The sequence below is a fragment of the Diabrotica virgifera genome, chromosome 5 (assembly GCF_917563875.1).
Source record: "Diabrotica virgifera virgifera chromosome 5, PGI_DIABVI_V3a".
Taxonomy (NCBI): domain Eukaryota; kingdom Metazoa; phylum Arthropoda; class Insecta; order Coleoptera; family Chrysomelidae; genus Diabrotica; species Diabrotica virgifera.
This window is the reverse complement of record NC_065447.1, coordinates 41428340-41451570: the sequence shown is the minus strand read 5'-3', so window position 1 is coordinate 41451570 and position 23231 is coordinate 41428340. Positions and strand designations below refer to the sequence as shown.

Here is a 23231-nt window from a genome sequence, read left to right as displayed (position 1 = left end):
CGGAGCTATCATAAATAAAAATGATGTTGGGTGTCCGTGATTTGAGGAAAATTTTCAAATTTTTTTTTCAATTAGAAGAGTGTAAATACAGATTATAACATAATTTTTAATTACAAACAACTTTCCTTAATGACAATTTTCGATATTGTGAAATATAAAGGCACTTTACTCTTGAGCGAAATTCATATTTTTTGGCATACCTCGTATACTGTTGATACAATTTGATATCTGATGATTGCGTCTTAGGTTTTAGACTATGCAGAGCACTTTATAAAGAATAACTTTTTTTCGTAAAATTGATATTAAAAAAGTTTCCCATATGGTTCCAAGTTACGCAGACATGCAGTACTAAAAACATGTAATTTACATCTATACTTAACTTATTTTATACAATTTATAACGCGCACATTAAGGTCAAAATATCACTGAATCCGTTCCACACAAATTCTCTCTTATATACCAGTACGCCTCTGTTCTGGAACCTTCGATTGGATGCGACGACCTGTCTGGTAAGATCCGGTCGAATAGGATCCTTTCGATCCTAGTACAGTGAAACCCCGATAAGTCGCCCCCGATAACCCGGAAGTCCGAACCGATTTTCATCAGACAAACAGTTCAACAATAAAAATGTATGTAATATAATATTTGAGAGATAATGTGTGTTTGTGTAATTTGAACTATACGATAGTAAAAATGACTCATGGCACACGGCGCCGGCGGCAGAGCGAAGACGTTCATTGTCTGGGATTATCGAAAACAACAGGCACCTGTTTGTAGTATTCCTTTATTTATTTCAAACAACAAAACGCTAATAGAAAATGACCTGAATAATCAGCTAAGGAATTCAACAAATGAAAACAATACAGAAATATGGAACACGTATAAAGATCTTACCTGGAAAGTAATGGAAAAATATACAACAACGATGCAGAGGCACAAAAAACAACAATGGATGAGTGATTAAATCCTGGAGTTGATGGAGCAGAGAAAAAAACTGAAAGATAACAAGACAGAATACAAAGAAAAACAGAAACTAATTAAGCAAAAAATAAAGGTAGCTAAAGAAAAATGGATGGAGGATAAATGCAAGGAATTAGAAAAGTTGAATGAAAAACATGATACGTTTAGTATGTTAAAAAAGTTAGAGAAGTAGCTGGTCTTTATCATAAGAAAACTCCACATACTATAACGGATCCGTCGGGAAAAATGATAATAGACGAACACGAAATTCGAATTACCTAGTATAATTATATAAATGAACTTTATAATGATGATAGACCCGAAGAACTGTAGACTTTAGATGAAGGTGAAGGACCAGAAATACTAAAATCAGAAATACTACATGCTATAAAATTGGCAAAAAACAAGAAAGCCGTTGGTTCTGACAACATACCTACAGAAATGTTAAAGCTCATAAATGAGGAAAACATTGGAATACTAGTCAAACTTTTCAACGATGTTTATTCGACTGGTGATATCCCTGAAGATTGGTTAAAGTCCGAATTCATAACCCTACCAAAAAAACAACGTCCGAAAAACTGTAGCGATTATAGAATGATAATCCTTATGAGCCACACTTTGAAAATCTTTCTATGTATCATCCACAGTAGAATCAGATATAAATGTGAAGAAGATAAGGATGAAACACAATTTGGCTTCAGAAATGGACTGGGAACCCGGGACGCACACTTTTCACTAAATGTATTATTGCAGAAATGCCGAGATCAAAGGAAAGACGTCTTTGCTGTATTAATTGACTATGGGAAGGCCTTTGATCGAGTACATCACAAATTAATTAAAATATTAAAGGATAAAGGAGTTGATAGTCAAGATGTACGAATCATAGAAAAATTATACTGGCGTCAAACAGCGACAGCTTGCATAAATGGAAAATCAACAGAAATATGCAAAATACAAATAGGTGTCAGACAGGGTTGTATACTGTCCCCACTGTTATTCAATTTATATTCAGATAGAATATTTAGGAACATATATATAGAATAGGAAGCGCTGCATAATTTGGAATGGGTTGTGGAAGTTAATGGAATTCTGATAAATACAATCAGATATGCAGACGATACAGTTATTTTAAGTAATGATATGAATGGATTACAACACCTTTTAAATGCTATTGACAAAGTGGGAAGAGAGTTTGGCCTAAACATAAACTGTTCAAAAACAAAATACATGGTATTTAGCCGTTTGGCCCATCAAGATTCACGGTTATTTGTGCATGGTCATATAATTCAAAGAGTACCAAGTTTTAAATATCTTGGTTGCCATATTACTGAACAACTAGATCCAGATAAAGAGATAAAATGTAGAATCGAGATAGCCCGCACGACATTTTTAAAAATGAGGTCATTCTTCTGTAATGATAACTTGCAACTTCAACTTCGAAAGCGCATGATTAAATGTTACATTTGGTCAGTCCTCTTGTATAGTGTCGAAGCATGAACATTAAAAATATCCACCATTAATCGTTTGGAGGCCTTTGAAATGTGGCTGCACAGACGTACACTGAAAATACGACGGACGGCTATGCTGACAAATGTGGCAGTCCTTAAGAGAGCAAATGCTGCCCGCGAGCTGCTTAATAACATCAAATTTAGAAAGATGGCCTATTTTGGACACGTAGTAAGGGGAGACCGGTATAATATTCTTCAACTTATTATGATGGGTAAAATCGAAGGACGCAGAGGATAGAAAGCAAGCCTCTTGGTTGAAGAATGTCCGGGAGTGGACAGGAATAAAGAAAGCAGAACAACTATTTAGAATAGCTCGAGACAGAGACAGTTTCGCCATGTTAATCGCCAACATCAAGGGGACTTGATAGGGCACGTTAAGAAGAAGAAGATTTCAAACTGTCTTAGCATTGTTTAAAAAAGACTAAAAGACTATTTAAAAAAATCTTTTTTAAACAATAATCTTAGTTTTCACTGTTCTTTAAATACCATAACATCGTTCCGATTGTGACTGTATTGTGTGTAGTACAGTCTTGTATTATTATTCGCTTCCGTTTGCTTACGTTTGTGTTTTTTTGTGTTTGCGTGTTTTTAGTAATTTAGATGTGTAGGTGCTGTGCATTCATATATTTCATGTTATTTGAATTATTCTCCGGCTAACCCGCATTATCGATAACCCGGATCGGCTGCGGTCCCGATTAATCCGAGTTATCGAGGTTCCACTGTACATTTTTACTTACTACTTTTTACTTCAAGATGTGATTTTATCATCTGCCGTGCTTATCGATTCATAGACTGATAATATGTAATATACCCATGCATCATTCGACACATCTAGAACAGAATACTTCTATTACTAAGAGTTTGTAACTAAGAAAGTCATTTATAAAACGGCACAGCATTTTAGTCACTTTGAAATGCAAGGTGGAAGGATATTGCAACACGTGTAACGTGTAACGTTAAGGATCGTTTAAACACAGCGATATATCAAACAACTTATCAAGGTCAATCGAGTTGTTGCAACTTATCACTGTGTGTAAACGGTGCATCGCACAACTTATCAAAGTTGGAGTTGGGTTGAAGGTGGTATCGCATTGAATCGCAGCGTCTAAACAGCGTTTCAACTTGTCATCACAACTAGTTGCTGTGACTTATCGCTGTGTTTAAACGATCCTTTATAAACGTCAGATGTTTGTTATTTTTATGCCAATTTATTCTGATTTCATTCACTTGTTAACTTTGTGATTTGTTTTACTGTTCTTTTTCTAAAAATAGTTGACGCTCAACTGTTTTATCGACTAAATAATATGTTTAATCTTTATTCTTCAATTAGACCAGAGCGCATCTGTAAAAATATTAGTACATTTGGATGTTGAGAGGTGACTCATATTTTTTTTGCAGAAATTGCTTGAAAATAACTCATATAATAATATTTGAGTTATCCTCCCACTCAAAAATGTCCGGAACATTGTTTAAATAATCAAAATGTCAAAAAATGAAGGAAAAACTCGTGTTTGTTCTTGTTTTTTGATTATAACTTTAAAACTATTCATTTCCGAGAAAAGTTGTACTGACATAAAAGTTGCATAATTAAATTTCGTACAATATAGGATTAGCTAAAAATTTTAAAAATTGTCACGCTTGTTGCAAAATAGCAATACATGCGAAAAAACCATAAAAAAACAAGTATTGGCATTTTACGTTTTTCATCCATTTATGCTAAACTTAGGACCCTCATATTTCACCCTGAAAAACTTTATGATATAATAAAACAATACTGTAAATTTAATTAAGATCCAGCTTTCGCAAAAAAAATCATTTTTTCAAAATATTGCAGAACTAAAAATAAAGCAGACAGTAAGTTGATTTTTTACATATAGAAGAATACTGTGCATTTCATTTGTAATTTTCAAAATTAAAATCGGTTAACTACCACGACGTCAGGAATTTTTTGAAATAAATATTAATTTTTTGTGCTACGCGCAGGACAGCGGATACGTTTGCTCTGATTGGGCATTTCAATGACCTTTGATAATGATAGATACATTTTAATTTTTAGTACATTTTGATATAAATAAATTAATTTGTTTATTGCAAAATAAAAACACATACTCTGTCCTTTGAAATAACACGTTTTTTAGCAAAAACTTTCTTTGGTTATATATTTTAACTTAGAGCATAAAATTTTATTATTTTTAAACATAATATGCAATTGTCTAAACAATATTTCACAAACAATAATCAAATTAGTTTGATTTTTGTGGAATTAAAATATTAAAATACAACAAAATACAGAGTAAGAAAATAATATATTCGATTAAGGTTGAAAGAACTTTTGGTGGAAATCAACTTGTGTGAATCGAACACCGCTGTCCTGCGCGTAGCACCAAAAATTAATGTTTATTTAAAAAAATTCCTGACGCCGTGGTTGTTACTCGATTTTAATTTTGCAAATTGCAAATGGAAGGTACAGTATTCTTATATGTATATGTAAAAAAATTTCAACTTGCTATCTGTTTTATTTTCAGTCCTGCAACATTTTGAAAAAATGATTTTTTTTGCGAAAGCTGGATTGCAAAATTTATTTTGCAAAATGTATTTAACCGATCTTAATAAAATTTATAGTATTGTTTTATTATTTTATAGAGTTTTTCTGGCTAAAATATGAAGGCTAAAAGTGTTTCTTTCCAAATAACGTTGGATGAAGAGTTGGAAAACGTAAAATAAAAATACTTGTTTCTTACGGTTTCTTCGAAAATATTGCTATTTTGCGACAAAGATGACAATTTTTAAAATTTTTAACCAATCCTATATGGTGGAAAATTTAGTTACGCAACTTTTATGTCACTGCAACTTTTCTTAGAAGTGAACACTTTTAAACTTATAATCAAAAAACGAAATAAAAAAAAATCGAATTTTTCCTTCATTTTTTGACATTTTGATTATTTAAACAATGTTCCGGACCTTTTTGAGTGGGAGGATAACTCAGTTATTATTATATGAGTTAATTCCAAGCAATTTCTGCAAAAAAATATATGAGTCACCTCTCAACGTCCATCTCAAAACAGATGCGCCCTGGACTAAATCTCAATTCTCATGTATTTCGATTCTATTCACATTTACCTTTGGCATATTCTCCGTATTCAAACCTTGTATGATACCAAATACATTTTGCACCCTCAGGAATATAGAGGCACAATTCAAAAAAGTAGATTTTTGGGACATCGCGTTTAAAAATTCTGGTTTACAAAAATACAGCTATTATTTCAAATAACATGCTTATTATTTAAGTTATAAATGTGAAATTTGGCAGATTTGTTTTTTGATAATTGCACTATAAACAGTGATGAGAAAAAAATTAATATAAATAAATTCCATTAATTACATGTAATTGAAAAAAAAAACTTTCAAGTTAGTCCCATATAATACAAAAAAAAACATAACAGAAATAAGGAACTGTTTAAGTTTGATCCCTTATATTATTAATATCCTGTCACTGTTTATGCAAAATAACGATCAATTATGAATTAGACCGATTTATTTATTATATTTTACATAATATAATGATTCAACTAAAAACTATTCTATCTAATACAAAATTTTAAAACACAAAGTAACCAGTATTTTTGTCATAGAAAGACATGTTACTGATTGCTCCCTTGTAGCAGTAAAAACCAGAGGTGGCGGGGGGAGTGAGAGAGAGGCATAAATATATTTACCGAACCATTCATGTTCTTTTTCTTCCTCTGTGAACGGTAACTGTTAAGAATTTCATTTTGTGCCTATATCATTCAAAATCACAGTTAACACAAATTTCAAGTTGAGCCCTTATATTACTGAGGGTCCGATTTGTCATTTTTGGCAAATCTTGACTTCTGCTTATTAGTTTTTCACCTTAAAATAATGGAAATTAAGCCTTTGATGTATATCCTTCTTCTATTTAAAGTAATGTTTTAGTTCCAAAATTCATTTATATTGTTTAAATCTCCGTTGGAGTAAGTTGATAATTTCTTTATGTTGAATATGTGTCCGATATTCGTTGTCTTTTTGATAATTTCTCTTATGATATTCTTTTAATGCAGTAGACTCTCTATAACGAGAACTGAAATTCCAGACTAATTACCTCTTTAAAAGCCGATTTCGTTATATCTGACAATAATAATATTGTGCATGCATATGATTATGTAGTTTTCTAAAACATTATCTTCCTATAGTGAAGCCATTCTGAGCAATATAAGATGCTATAGTATTTTTACTATAAAAACGTTATTACGTAGGTCAAAATTTTTGACGTAAGAGAACTGTCAAAACATTAGAATGTGACTTTTCATTATTGCTATGTTTATTATAAACACGGCAATAATGAAAAGTCACATTCTAATGTTTTGACAGTTCTCTTACGTCAAAAATTTTGACCTACGTAATAACGTTTTTGTAGTAAAAATACTATACATACAGTGAGGACGTTTGAGTTGGAATAAATTCATTATCTGGAGAACGGGCGAATTTGGAGAGAAATCCTGAGACAGGTCGATGTTTATTTTTAAATTATGACTTTTTGGCATATATGTCATACTAGTGACGTCATCCATCTGGGGGTGATGACGTAATCGATGATTTTTTTAAATGAGAGTAAGGGTCGTGTGATTGCTCATTTGAAAGGTTATTTAATTCTCTATTCAGTAATATAAACGTTAACATAATTATTTATACAGGGTGTCCAAATATATTTTTTTAATTAAATTAATTGAGACAAAAAGAAGAATGTATGTAATTCATTTATTTCAAAATACATTTGAGTGCTGTCATGAAACAGAAAAAAATGTTTATTTGATAAATAAACATTGTTTTTCGCTTAAATTCAATGTTAAAACTGCCACCCACCTGTATGTGTGCAGTTTGAACATTTAATTTAAGCGAAAAGCAATGTTCATTTGTGAAATAAACATTATTACCTGTTTTTCTGAAAGCAGTAAAATGTATTTTGAATTAAACAAATTGCTTACATTCTTCTTTTTTGTACATCAATTTAATAAAAATTTTTTTTTGTACACCCTGTATAAATAATTATGTTAACGTTTAAATTACTGAATAGAGAATTACATATCCTTTCAAATGAGCTATCACAAAACCCCTACTCTCATTTAAAAAAATCATCGATTACGTCATCACGCCCAGATGGACAACGTCATTAGTATGATATACAGGGTGTTTCATTAATGTATATACACAGTTCTTAGGCGTCAACGCCCTTCGGTAGGGATCTATGGGGGAGTGTCACCGAGCCGCAAGCCCTTATCCCTTGCCGTACTGCTCCCTCATAGGTCGATCAGATGCCCGCATATTCAGGTCTAAGCGCCAGATTCATATTTAGAATTTTATACTGACGCGTTAGCCTTTTTGTTTTCCGATGGCCTGGGCTGGGCTTGAACTCTCGTACCTCACGGCGAAGTGAAGTGCGGGTCAGCCGCTAGTCGCACTGAGCTATCTGATCGATTTCATTAATAATTGTCCATATAGTAACTGGAGAAACCTTAGCACAAAATACGAAGATTTAACCTAAAACACTTAAATAAAATGTGGTTCCTTACTGAGTTACAGGGTGTTTTATCTAAAAATTTAAAAATTATTTTTGCTCAGCATTTTAAAACTACTCGACGTATCCTTTTCATACGTGGCAGGAAGTATAGGTACTGTGCAAACTACTAAATTATGTTGAACAAACGTTTCTGGCTATTATCAGAGGCGTACGACGGGGTAAAGTGAATGGTTGACCCTTTCCAAATTCTACGCCACTGGCGAAATTGCTATTTTAGTTCAATTTTTGGATTTTCCAATACTTTCTATGAAAATAATGTACTCTTCATTCGTAACGATAAAGTCATTGGTTTTCGAGATCTTTGAAGTTAAAAATAAAACGACACAGTTATTTTGATTAATGTATTGTGTCGCTTAATTTTTAATTTCTAATATCTCGAAAACTAATCATTTTATCGTTACGAATGAAGAGTATATTATTTACATAAAAAGTATATGAAAATAAAAAAATTACACTAAAATAGCAATTTCGTCAGTGGCGTAGAATTTGGGAAGGGTCAACCAGCCACTATCCCCTGTCGTACGCCTCTGGTAGTAGCTAGAAACGTTTATTTGTCTTAATTTAGTAGGGTGTACAGTACCTACACTTTCTGCCAAGTATGATAAGGATACGCCAGGTATTTTTAAAGTCCTATGTAAAAATAATTTTTAAATTTTAATCATATGAATCATATAAATAAATTAATCAAAATAACTGTGCCGTTTCATATTTAACTTCAAATATCTCGAAAACTACTGACTTTATCGTTACCAATGAAGAGTATATTATTTACGTAGAAAGTATTGGTAAATCGAAAAATGACACTAAAATAGTAATTTCTCCAGTGGCGTAGAATTTGACAAGGGTCAACCATTCACCATCCCCTGTCGTACGCCTCTGATAGTAGCTAGAAACGTTTGTTTATCATAACTTCGTTGAATGCACAGTACGCACACTTTCTGCCAAGTATGAAAAGGATATGTCGAATAGTTTTAAAATGCTGAGCAAAAATAATTTTAAAATCTTTAGATAAAACACCCTGTAACTCAGTAAGGAACCACATTGTATTTAAGTGTTTTAGGTTAAATCTTCGTATTTTGGGCTAAGGTTCCTCCAGTTACTATATGGACAATTATTAATGAAACACCCTGTATATACAAAAAAGTCATAATTTAAAAATAAAAATCGACCTGTCAGGATTTCTCTCCAAATTGGCCCATTCTCGAGATAATGAATTTATTCCAACTCAAACGTCCTCACTTTATTGTTTGAATGGCGCTTTTGAAAAAGAGTCGATGTTTAACCTGGGAGCAGTCGCGTTCACTTCTGTAACGTAAGCAGTCGCGCGTAGAGAAAAATTCTCACAATACGAAGTTAAATACGAATTTAAAACAAAAAGCTAATTGGTTCTCACCAAAGCCAAAAATTCCACAAAAAAAATTAAAAATAAAAAAAATATTTTTTTTTAAATTCCCACGCATTACTACAATCTTCCTCGAGGTACTTACGAGTGGAAAATTGTGTTGCAAAATTTTTCATCAAGTTATCAGGGAAAAGGATAAAATGTTAAAAATCCACAAGGAAGAATTTCCTGTAGCTGGCTGTATACCATTAACTACGAGTAATATTTAATGAAAAATTTTTTGGCTTGGTAAAAGGTATAATAGTTTAAAAAGTCCCTATAGGGCTACAAACATACAAACAAAACGTTTTCGCTCTGTAACAAGAACATCATCAGTGTTACAAGAACATGGTGAGCCAACCAAAAAAATACAAAGGTCAAAGCCTTTCAAAAACAGACCAAAAGTCTTATATAAACGCCAACATACCAAAATCCAAAGGATGGATAAAATTCCTATGGCTACGGCCATAGGGCAACATATGACTCCCACACGTGGTAAGTGGGTCAACAGGCAACAACTAGGTCATTATGTTACAAGACAGTTGCCTGTCACCTCTTGTAATATAATGACCTAGTTGTTGCCTGTTGATCCACTTACCACGTGTGGGAGTTGGGTCAACAGGCAACAACTAGGTCATTATGTTACAAGACAGTTGCCTGTCACCTTTTGTAATATAATGACCTAGTTGTTGCCTGTTGACCCACTTACCACGTGTGGGAGTCATATGTTGCCCTAGGGCCGTAGCCATAGGAATTTTATCCATCCTTTGGATTTTGCTATGTTGGCATTTATATAAGACTTTTGGTCTGTTTTTGAAAGGCTTTGACCTTTGTATTTTTTTGGTTGGCTCACCATGTTCTTGTAACACTGATGATGCTCTTGTTACAGAGCGAAAATGTTTTGTTTGTATGTTTGTATCCCTATAAGGGCTTTTTAAACTATTATACCTTTTACCAAACAAAAATTTTTCATTAAATTTTACCTGATAAAATGTTAGATTTTTTCTAAAGGCGCGACTGCTCCCGGGTTAAACAGGAAGAAGTTGACAGGTGGTGGAGTTAGTTACATCACTGGCCTCGGTAAACACACATATTTTAGGCATTTCTGTATACAGGCTGTTGGGGTATTTATTTATAGCCATCACCGTACCAAAAACTGGCAAATAAACATGTTCTTCGATCTCATTTTCCCTCGGTATAACCAAATATGTCTCGTTACAGAGGTGTTATAGTTCCATAAGAATTTCATGGGACACCTAATGTACCTCGTTATAAGCGAAACCTAGTAATCCCCGTTTTCGTTATAGAGAGAGTATACAGTACAGTTGAGTCCGCGAGTCTTTACCCGTGCGTCATTAATACCTGGCGAGATAAAACACATACTTTTTATCTAGCATCATTCTCTTCCACGCATGAAACTCATGATATGACGTGCTGACGTTTGTTATTAAGTAAAAACACATGTTATTTTTATGAACCATCTAGAGTCAGTGCATTGAAAAGAGATAGGTACAAAAAAAAGACGATTCGGTATGTTTTCATATTTTAAGCACAATTTGTTTGACGTTTCTGCTTTGTTTAATTTTGTGGCTGTCAGTCAGTTGAATTTTTTGCGTTTTTTGTCGAATTTTTGCGTTTTGAAGTTTCTATATATTACACTAACAGTTGTTTTCACAACTAATTTTATATTGGGCTTTGAAATTTTAAGGTAAATAATTATATTTTGGCAATTAATATTTTTAAAACATACAAAGCTAACGTCATTCACACGGTAAAGAAATGACTGTGTTTAGATTTCCGTCAAAGTGAATAAAATAACAAAAATAAAATTTATGTTATTGAATTTTTTTATAAATTGTTTATTTATTTATTAATCAATAATAATAAAATAATTTATTAAGCTACTTCAAATGTAGCTGTAATTCTGCACAAAAATTTTGAAGCAAAACTTACATTTGACATTCTATATATTTGATAACGTCAAATTTTATAATAAAACCCGTAATCGGAACAGTAGCCACTTTCTGTCAGTTGTTGTTGCGTGAAATAGATTTCCGACTTATTTCGTATGCTTTAAATCAGGCCTGTCCAACATAATTTTGTGGAGGGCCGGATTTGTAATTTTGTAACTGTAGCGGGCCGACTGACTATTGGATGGATGGATGTGCGCAGTGTTGCCACAGGTCTTGAACAAAATTTCGGTAGGCTGCTGCTAATTTTCAGGTAGAATCCATCAAATTGCGGTAGATTTTTTTAGGTAGAAATCGTCAAATTTCGGTAGTCTTTATTTTTTGCTTTTTTTTGCTATTACATTGCAAAAAAGTGATACTTTAAGTATGGGCAGCAAGTATTGAAAGATAAACTACCTTTTTTTAGTAAAAAACAGTAACTTAAAGTAGATAAGTAGGTTAAATAGGAAGTAGGTACTTATAATATAAGTACCTAGAAAAAAAAAGTAAATAAGTTGGATATCTTTATGTCAAATACCTAGGTATTTTTTATATACAAACAAAAGAAAATCAATCAATAACAAATTGAAATCAATGAAATATTTAACAAAAAAACAACAGTTAATAAAAATATACAAGAATATTGTCTACGTCCCTACGTTATTAAGGAAGAAAACCTTAGTTTTACTTATCACTCTAAAAACCTTATTACTAATGAGATGTTTGACATTTTTTCTGTTTGCACAGTGTATCTATGTCAGCTGGTATTTTAGAAGTAGCTATGCGCAGAATGCCTGTCAGATGATTGTCTGATAAAGATGATCTCGTTTTCGATTTATTATATTTCATGCGAGAAAAAAGCTGCTCGCAAATATATGTACTACCAAATAAAGATATTTGTTGAAGAGCTAATTTGGTAAGGTTTGGGTATTGGTTCCGATTAATATATTTTTTATAAAACTCAATTAATCCGTTCGGAAGGCAACTTTGATATGCCGTTTTTAGAAGAGAGTCACTTTGCAGTTCAATCAATTCCATCTGTAAGTTCAGCACAGCACCATCAATTTCAATTTCAAACGGATTTTGGAACACTTTCATGTTAGGAATTTGTAATTTGAAGTCTACGAATCTCTCTTCAAACTCATTCCTCAATCTTTGCAACAATGACACGTACTTGGCTAAGTCCAACATTTCTTGATTTCTGGCAGATAGAGTCTCCCAATGAACCAACTGTTTTTGTTCCAGTTGTTTTTCTAACAATATGAGCTTCTTTGTGAAAGCTTGAATGTGTTCATATAACTGCGTGCATAATTGATCTTTTCCTTGCAGTTTTAAGTTAAGATCAGAGAGGTACTTAGTAATGTCAACCAGGAAGGCCAGATCAGCCAACCACTGCTCATCAGTTAGGAAATCAATTTCTTGACCTTTGTTTTCAAGAAAAATCTTTACTTCGTCGAGCAACGAATAGAATCGTTTAAGTGTGGATGCTCTACTGAGCCAGCGAACGCTACTGAAGTACATGATGTCTTCGTGATCTGAACCGACATCAGACAGAAAAGCCTGGAACTGTCTGTGATTCAGTCCTCTTGCACGTATAAAATTAACTGTCTGCACTACTTTATCCATCACGTGTTTCAATTCAAGTACTTTTGCACACAGCTGTTCTTGATGAATAATACAATGATGCTGTATGATTGTATGTGTGACGTTCTTGCGCATTAAAGCTACAAAACCACTTGTTCTTCCTGTCATTGCTGGCGCACCGTCTGTAGTCAATCCGCAAAGATTTTCGATTCGTAGTTCATATTTTTCTATGCAACTCTTTACTTCTTCGTAGATATCTTTTCCGGTGGTTGTATCTTTCATTGAACGCAAATCAAGCAATTCCTCGATCACGGTATAGTCTTCTGTTACCCCTCTTATAAAAACTGTCAACTGTGCGGTATCTGGTACATCAGTACTTTCGTCGAGTGCGAAACTGTAAAAAACACATTTCTTCAATTGCGTTTTTAAAGACGATTCAATATCTTTGGTCATGTCATCAATTCTTCTTGCTATGGTTTGATGTGACAAGCTTATATTTTTAACTAATGCTTCTTGCTCCGGACACGCTACCGATGCAAACATCTCCAAGCATTCCTTGACAAATTCTCCGTCTGATAGGGGTTTGCTTCGCTTGGCAATGGCTTCTGCTATCATGAAGCTAATTTTTGTGGCTGTCTCGGAGTTTCTGTTGGTATTCTGAACATCGCCTGTTGACCGATCATATTTTTTTTCAACGAATTTACTCGATCGATTCTAATTTGACCTTGGTATTCATCGTATTTAGAAGCGTGTTTTGTGAAATAATGCCGCTCTATATTGTACTCCTTGCAAACTGATATTTTTTCATGACATATGAGGCACAGTATGTTACCATTTTGTTCTATGACAAAAAAGGTGTCAGTCCAACTGTTTTTAAATATTCGACATTCTTTGTCAACTTTACGTTTTTTTTCTGATGACATCATGTTCTGCAACAAACACAAATCAACACTGCAACACAAATGAACCAAATCGCCAAAAGAATCTTCACTAAGTCCATTATAATTGCTTGTATCGCCCTTAAGTATTCGCTGATCTTCGCTTTGTTTCCGAACTGGAACTGTATCTGCACGTTTACCGTTAGCCGTATTTATACGCGAGTATAAATAATAAAGTTAAAAGATACAGGTACAGAAGTTTCTCCTGTTTAAGGTTTTAATAGTAAATACTATTTTTAGTTTGGAATTATCTTCTATATCAAAATAAGCCACAATCCTTCACTATTCACTCATTCAGGTAGATACATTTTACCCCCAAAATCGTATTTATAAAAGCACAAAGGACTGGTCACTGGTCATAAAAGTATTAGTAAATCCGTATCTGATATCTGCTGCCTGGCTCACACGTGTTACAAGCTATTTAAGTAAAGTGATTCAAAAATTCTTGAAAATTAACCAAACTCTGTTGCCAAATCTATCCGCTAAAGAAATTTTGTAATAATTTTGTTTTTGCGGTAGAAAAAATGAGATTTCGGTAGAACGGTAGATTTTACAGGCTTTCGGACATTTCAGGTAGATCTACCGAAAAATCGGTAGCTGTGGCATCACTGGATGGGCGTGAGCTCTGTGGCTCTGCGTGGGTGTGGGTTCGGTGAGAAGGGACTCGCGGGCCGGATGAAGGGCCTACGCGGGCCGCATTGTGGCCCGGGGGCCGTATGTTGGACAGGCCTGCTTTAAATGATGACGCACGGGTAAAGACTCGCCGACTCAACTGTAATTTATGTCTTATTGTAAAATAATTGCTTTTAACAGATACTAACCTTTAGCAATAAAATGCGATTTTGTACTATAAATCCATGGCAACTAATTCTCATAGGGATTTTGGTTATTGATAGAAACATAAGAAGTATCTCTCGATTTTTTTTATTCCAGTTATACCAATCAAACATTTGAGCTGTTAGATAAATCCTTTCGCACTAAAAATAAAGGTTAAAAGTAAGCAATATTCCAAAACTAAACAAAGTAGAAAAAACAAAACGGACAAAACAAAGAAACCTATTGTTTGATGGTCGACAACCTTCGGTAGAAAACGGCAAATAAAGGAGAAGAAAGAAAAAATGTGTATAAAAACCCTTTAATATTTTTAATATAAAACAGTGCTAGTATACATTTTTTAAAAATTATTACAAAATATTAATATTATGTATTTTCATACTGACAGATACTTACAAACAGATTCACACCATCATCCTGCACAATTAAATTCGGTTATCAAAACCCTAACCACAAGATCGGAAACACTGACAGATGAGGACCATAAGAACGAGGAAATGCACATATGCACAATAGTCCATTGAAATGTTACATTTAGGGTTGCATTTCTTAGAGAAGTCAATTTTATTTTTTTAATGTGTAGGGGGGTCAGTAGAAACTTACCTTCAAATTTTTGGGGTCGCCGCCCTTGTCCCCCGGCTGCCTTCTTTGAAAAAGGGGTGCAAAGGGCTTTCGCGCTGTACCTCCTAAACTTGCAACCATACAGAAAATTTAATTACACATAAAATGTAGCAAATTAAATTTTCTAATTTTCTATAATTTTATATCTATTACTTTTAATCGTCAAATGACCAACAAAAAAGTTGAAGAAAATAACTTTTTTCCGTTCATCTTACAATAAAATAACATCATAGCGATTTTATAGAGGATTTTTCAACGAACAATTTTCACTATAAAGTTGTTTAATTTTATTTTCGTACTTCCGGGCCTAAAGTGACAACTTCACTCCCTTGTGACAGGTACTAAAGTGTCACATTTAATCCCTCCGGGATTAAATATTGACGAAACTCCCGGAACGATTAAATCACAAACAAACGAATTTAAGGGATATTTTATTGAAAAATATAATTAATTAGAATGGTAATTAACGTTAATATTCAAATTAATATTGTGACAGTTCGTCATATTGACCAGTCTTTCCTGGGTTAATGCAGCAGGTAACTGACGAGTAACAGATAGGTCCTTTTCATATTGAACTGGTGTTTGTTTCGAAGATCCTGCGGAAACAGGAAGCGAGAATGAGGACTGTGGCATAACTATAGTGGACGAATCGGCGACTTGACCAAATATTTTATCTGAAATTTTTTGTTTATTTTTAATAGACGATTCAATATATCCCTCGGCCACGTTGGAGGATTTCCATCCTCCATGTCTCTTCAGCACGTCTATTGTTGCTCCCGAATCAGCTAACAAAGACGCAGATGTGCGTCTAAAACAATGTCCCGTATAAGACGTCGCATTTTCTAATTTCAAGAAAGCTGCTATTTGCCGTGGAATTGTACCAAACATGTTTTTTCCTACTACTCGCGTAGTACATTCTTTGTTGATGTATTGAACAAAAAATTTTGAATGAGTTGTCCCTGTCTTTCGCAATGCCACATATTTCCGAAATATCGCCACAAAACTGATGGCACTGTTTTCTGAATTTTTGATCACAAAATTTCGGTCAATTTTATTTTTGGTGTTTCTAATCGCAATTAGGAAGGAATCGCCCAAATCTCTCACATCGTCGATTTCTAAATCAACCAACTCTTTTCCACGACAAGCTCCCGCAACGCCCAAAATAAGTGCAACCTACAAAAAAATTGATTTCTTAAAATTTCTGAATATAAACAAATTTCCAAATTTACCTTAAGCATTAAATATTTATCATCCGGAGCCTCCCGTAAGAACTGATCTACCTGCTCAGACGTGAGAATTCTTGACTTCTTTGGCTTAAATCCCTCATTTCTTCTCTTCAAAAAAACTAATAATTTTGGAAATTTACTTATATCAATATCTTCTCTAATGTTAATAACCGATTTCAGCATTGAGTAATGTGCCCAGAGAGTTGAGGCACAAACCGCTTTTGATTTATCATCGAAGTAGACTAACAGCGCATTTTCAGTAGGTTGTCTCACATTTTTTAAGCGGCACCACTTTTTAAAAGCATCGTACTGCTGCTCGTATAGTTTTCTAGATTTCGGTGGTAACAATTCTTCACCTACTTCGGCTGCTCTTTTATCAATATCAGATACACCTTCTTCACTCATGATACCAATAATTATCAATAACAATGTTTCTTTACAATGACACTAGTAATGACAATGTTTCTAAATTATAACTGTCACAACGCAATGTTACTATGGTAACTTATTTTAAAGACAGTTTATTAAATGAGTTGAAGAGAGAAAAAACTGATTGAAATTATTGAAATAATTAATAAAATCATACCGGAAGTACGAAAAGTATCGTATATACCTTGCGACTGAAGTACATTTAATCCTTCAGGTAAATTATGGCCCTCCCTGCGGTCGGGCCATAAACTTTACCTTCAGGATTAAATGTACTACTTCAGTCCCGCGGTATATAATGTACTATTATTTATCTAGGTTTTAGAGCGCTCCAAACTTGACCAGATTCTCGAATTCTCATAGGAATACAATAAAAACAAAACCTTGGGCTTATGTTTTTATCTATATATTTATTTATTATGATTTTAACATTCCTTTGCTATTATTAAGCTATTTTTGACCCTTTTCCCGGCCACCTATCAGGTAGAGTCTGGAGGCGCGTTTTTTTGTGGTATCCCCAATAGGCCTAATCCAGGGACAAATGTTGAAAAAGATCTATCATAGACCATAGTTATTATTGAAGTTATACTTCTTTAGGCGCGATAGAGAGTGAATTTTTATAATTCTGCGCGCATGCGCACAGAGACAGATGTTGTTCGTTGCTTAATCTTTTAAGTTATATGTATCAGTCCAAAAAAGATGTGGAAAAAATATATTAGTGTTTTTAGTAAATATATTTATTACAATTTTTGTGTCTTTGGATTTGTCTTCCTCGGGAGTAAGGTAATACGTATTATTAACACATTTTCATTTAATATTTCACTTCGTCAATTTGTTACCGTGGTTTGTCATAATGTCCGAGAAACCGTCAAAACAATGCCTTCATAGCCTCGTTGGTACAGCATTCGACTACGAATCGAGAGGTCCCGGGTTCAAATGCGGACAATTGCTGTCTTTTTTTTTTAATTTTTGGATTTTTGGAAAGTTGTAACTATTAAACTCAGTTTAATATTTAATAAAATAAAAATAAACTGTTAACAATATTTTATTTCGCTGAAAACATATAATAGAAGTATAACTTCTTACGTGCGTACAAGGTACACATACATTCTTTTTTTAAATTTTTTTCGATGGTCCAGGCTGTGAGTCAAGATCTGAATCAGTATCCTAGGTGAATTTTTGTGGTATAATGGGAATTAGAGTTGGCGTCATTGTCGGTAATTCATCTACTAATTCATTTTCTTCAATAATTAATGTTGATATGTCCACGATGTTGCTGCAAGTTTCACCACCACAATAGAGACACACTGCTGAACATTTAAGGTCTGCTTTTCGGCAACCACATGCACTTCCAGTTTCCATTGCATCTGCTAAAGATGAATTTCATAAGCTCAGGGGTACTGGAGGCTTGGAAGTTTGGATTGGTATCCAAAATTTTCCATGCTTTTTCCAGCCCCAATTTTCTGGATCACAATGTTTACCGAGCCATGACTGAATCTGGTGATACACTCGGAGTCTGTGGAAATGGGCTGCATCTTGTGTTGGAGGAAGTGAGAAGAGATTAAATGCATTTTTTGTCACTTTTTTAGCCAATCGTTTGTATCTCAGGGTTTCCAGAGAATCGTCTTTATTGCCGCCATATAAAGAGACGAAAAACGTTCGCCGACAACAGTGAGTAAAGATGGCTCGACTTTCCCACTGACAAATAATTTTCCCTAGAGATTTCTTACAAATAAAATAACCACCACTCATGCTTACTTAATCACAAAAATATAAATTTTAACCACAAGAGTGTCAATAGTATTATCTATAAAACTCAAAATACTTTTCACAATTTTTAATACGACTGCACGTGGCCAAATAGGTAGCACAACTGTAAGAATAAGTTAAGTAGAGGGCGACCGACTGCTGTGCCACCTAGGATAAATTATAATAATAAAAGTAATAGCAGGCAGATATTCAGTCCGGTACGGAAGAAAAATGACGTAACTGCAAATTTTGCCAATTCCTGTTTATTGCGCAATTAACTTCTAAAATACTATAGTCCGTTCTTTAACGGTAAAATATTGCAAAACCTCTAACTAAATTTTAAAGAACCGCTTGGATTGACATGAAATTTTGCATACACACAGCTAACAAGTCAAAGAAAAAAAGTGATTTGTGCCGATATGTGCTTTTGCCCTGGGGGTGGTTTTCACCCCCTCTTGGGGGTGAAAAAATATTCGTCCAAAGAAAGTCAGGAAATGGATAAACTGGATAATTTTAAGTAACTTTTGTTCTATAGAGTTTTTTCACTAAGTCGATACTTTTCGAGTTATTTGGCAGTGAATATGTTCATTTTTTCAACAAAATAACCACGCTTTTAGACGGTTTTTCGCAAATAACGCAAATAGTAAGTATTTTGTCGAAAAAACATTTTTAGAAAAAATATAGCCTGTAAAAAATTTAAAAAAATGGTGTATACATCACGTCTTTACACCTAGTAGAAGCAGAGTTATAGCTAATGAAAAATAGGTTCATATTCGTCAAATTCCAAATTACTTATTTAAAGTGCTTAAAAAAGCTTCATTTTTGTTTAGTAAAAAAAAAATTTCTAGCATCAAAAATAAACAAGTTACGCTCAAAATAAAGTTAGTCCCTTTTGGTTTTGGTAAAAAAATCGAGAAAATCACCCCCTAATTAGTATCTTAAATGAACTTAATCGTTACGACTTCACAAGTTTCTTGACTCGTGTATATATTGTTTATATGATCTGTAAGTTTCATCGGTTCAAAGTCCTTATTATTGAAAGGGCTGTTGTTAAAAGGGGTTGAACGAGTCACTGATCACGAATGTATGCAAATTTAGAAACACCAAATCTTAATCAATTTTTGTCTAACAGAAAAACAAAAAAATACATGATATTCAAAAAAGCAAATCTGACCTTTTTGGGTTTTCGAGATTTTTGGTATCTCTAACAATTTTTAAGTTATTTTGAAAAAAAGTATATTTTTCAAAATTTAAATTTTTAAAAATTTTACTTTGAAACCAAATTTTTTAAAAATAAGCACTTTGAATCGATGAAACTTACAGATCATATAAACACAACATAAGTAAAATAATTTGTGGAGCGTTAACGATTAATTTCATTTAAGTTGCTAATTAGGGGTTGGTCTTCCCGATTTTTTTTTTTGCAAAAACAAAAGGGACCAACTTTATTTTGAGCGTAACTTGCTTAAATTTAATGCTAGAAACTTTTTGTAAAAACCGAAATAAAGATTTTTTAAAACACTTTAAAAAAGTTATAATGGGTTTTCCCCAAAAAGTGCTTAATTTTTTGGATATTCCACGTCGAAATATTCTATTTGAAATTTGGTGAATATGAATCTATTTTTCATTGGCTATAACTCTGGTTCTACGAGATCCAGAGACCTAGCGCTTACACCATTTTTTTTACTTTTTTATAAGCTATATTTTTGCAAAGAACATTTTCTTCGACAAAATACTTACTTTTTGAGTTATTTGCGAAAAACCGTCTAAAAATGTGGTTATTTTGTTGAAAAATGAACATATTCACTCGCAAATAACTCAAAAAGTGTTGACTTGGCGAAAAAGCTCTATAGAACAAAAGTTACTTAAAATTAGTCAGTTTACCCATTTCCGGACTTATTTTGGACATATATTTTTTCACCCCCCAAGAGGGGGTGAAAGTCACCCCCAGGGCAAAAGCACACATCGGCACAATATCACTTTTTTTCTTTGACATGTACGCTGTACGCATGCCAAATTTCACGTCAATCCAAGCGGTTCTTTAAAATTTAGAGCAAAAACCGTGAAAGAATGGACTTCTAAGTAAAGATGATACAAAAGACCGAACTGTAAAAATGTGCTGATCCACTATTAATCCGGTCAACTTAGACATCAAAATAGTGGGCAAATAACAAAAATTGCCGGAGAGCCAAATTTTGGTGGAGAGCTAGAGTTTACCATAACAAATAAAGTTTTAAAAGTCCCCATCGATCCCATGTGTGCAACAAAAGTTATTCGGGGTTAAAGGTCAAAATTTGATATTTTTTGGATTTTTCTCGAAAATGGTTTTATCAAAAAAAAACATCAAACCAAAGTTATAGATGTTAACATTCTCTACAAAAATAGTCCTTTCAATTTTTTTCCTAAGAGTTACCATTCCTGAGATATCGCGATTTTAAAAGTTACTTTATACATTATAATATGCACATATAAGCCACGTAATATACATAATGTGGCACTTAAGACAAGTATAAATGCTTATTTGTGTCTCTTTTATATAATATATTATACTATTCTGAAAATATTTCTTCAAAAGATAATCAGTCCCTAACTGAATTTGAAAAAAGGACAGATTGTCTATTCTAAACAATGGCTACAGTATTGTCCGTAGGTCTTGTTCATATTATCTGTTTCTTTTAGTGCAAAGGCTAAAGGTTCAGTTCAAGTGAATATAAGTACTTATTACAAGCGTCTACCATTTAGCAGACATTACGGGCTTACAGTGACAGTGGTATTTGACGGCTACAGTGACTCGACAAAGAATATGCAGAACAACATAAGCTGCAGAACAACGTCGTCGAACTACAAAAACATCATCGGGTTCCGAGATTATCTTTGATGAAAATATAACAGTTCCAGCGAATCAACAACAATTTTTCGCTAACATTAATAATAAATCTCGTTTCATTTCCATGTTAACTGACAAATTAACAGCTGCGAATATTGAAGTGAAACAAGCTAAAAATGACGCAGATGTCCTTATAATTGAGACAGCAATTGAAAACTTTAAGGGAACAAACACAACAATTGTAGTTGGTGAAGATGTTGATTTGTTAGTACTGCTTACTGCAAGGACTCCAGTAGATAAAGTTATTTATTTTCTGAAACCTGGAAGGGCTCAACAGCGAACAGAGATATATTCTTCGAAAAGTTTATTGGCTTATCCCAAATGCCAAAAGTACATTTTATTTTTACATGCGATAACCGGCTGCGACACTACGTCAGCAATGTACAGAAGGGGCAAAACGTCAGTGCATAAATTATTCGAAAAAAAAAAATATCTGAGTGATTGCTGTAAAGTTTTTAGAGAACTTGATTCCACACCGCAAACAATAATTACGGAAGGAATTCGCTTTCTTCTTGCGGTTTATGGAGCTGCAAAAAAATTAGTTGTCCTTCACATTACATTTCGAACATTTGTACTAATTGTAGTGGCATTTTCTGGCCGCTGATCACAGTTTAAAGAAGAAGAATAAGAAAAAAGAAGATATTAGGCTTCTTGATACGTGACGTGGGCACATCACTGTTTTTTTCTGTGCGCGGCTGATCACACGCGTGTTCGAAATAATTTTATAAAAATTGTTAAAAAGCGTTTAAAATGCCAAAAAGGTCATCAAAGAGTGATTGTTTATCCCAAAAGCGGCGGAAATATGAAGAGTTGCAACAGAAATTGGTAAAGTTGAGAGAGAAAATGGATGAAAAGGACTCAGGTATTTATATGATATTTTTTTTGATTTTCTTATGGTAGTTAAATTAAATTTAGCGTGAATAAATAGAGCTATATTTATTAATTATTTACAAAGTGACAGTTTTAATCAACTTCAAACATGGAGACTTTTATTTTGTTGTTATCAATATATTTTTCTGTTGCCATAGTACCTGTTTTTTCGCCATCTTCCTGTTCGAATAAAAAACAGGCACTATGTTGCCGGACTGCACTGGTTTTCCTATTAATGTTTATTTCGTAGAAAATGGGTTAACATAAATGACATGCAAAAACGTCACATTTTGCAAAGAAAAATTATATTGTTTGTCTCAATAAGGGTGCCTTGAGGTAGTCCAAAGTAATACAGACTAAATAATTAAGGATATAACAATAAATCAGAGGGTACTTTTAAGTTGCCCAGAAAATCTTTATGATTATGTTACCTGCTTCTATTTCTCAGAGGCACTTTATATTAGCCCAGAAGTATAGAATGGAATATATTTTTATTTAACTAATTTTACATATTTTACTTCGAATTTACATCACAAGAATAGCAAGTTACTTACACAAAATTTGTGTTTGGCTTGTCTTCAAACAATAATACTAGGGGAGCGGGTATGTTTTAATAGCCCAGAAAATCTTTATGATTTATTTGAGATGCTCCTATTTCTTAGGCTCTATTTTATAGTAGCCCAGAAATTTAAAATACAATAC

The 23231-nt window shown here is 33.3% G+C and overlaps 1 protein-coding gene across 1 annotated transcript in view; it reads right to left on the bottom strand.

Annotated features, from left to right (window-relative positions):
• LOC126885354 (general transcription factor II-I repeat domain-containing protein 2A-like) overlaps positions 1 to 13593 on the bottom strand; it is a 29706-nt gene extending 16113 nt beyond the window's left edge. Inside the window, exons 1-2 of the mRNA XM_050651911.1 lie at positions 13309 to 13593; positions 12391 to 13053 (exon numbers count right to left, since the gene is read on the bottom strand). Coding sequence (XP_050507868.1) covers positions 12391 to 13053; positions 13309 to 13593 — 948 coding nt within the window. The remainder of the gene's footprint in view (positions 1 to 12390; positions 13054 to 13308) is intronic.
• Between the last annotated feature and the right edge of the window lie 9638 nt (positions 13594 to 23231).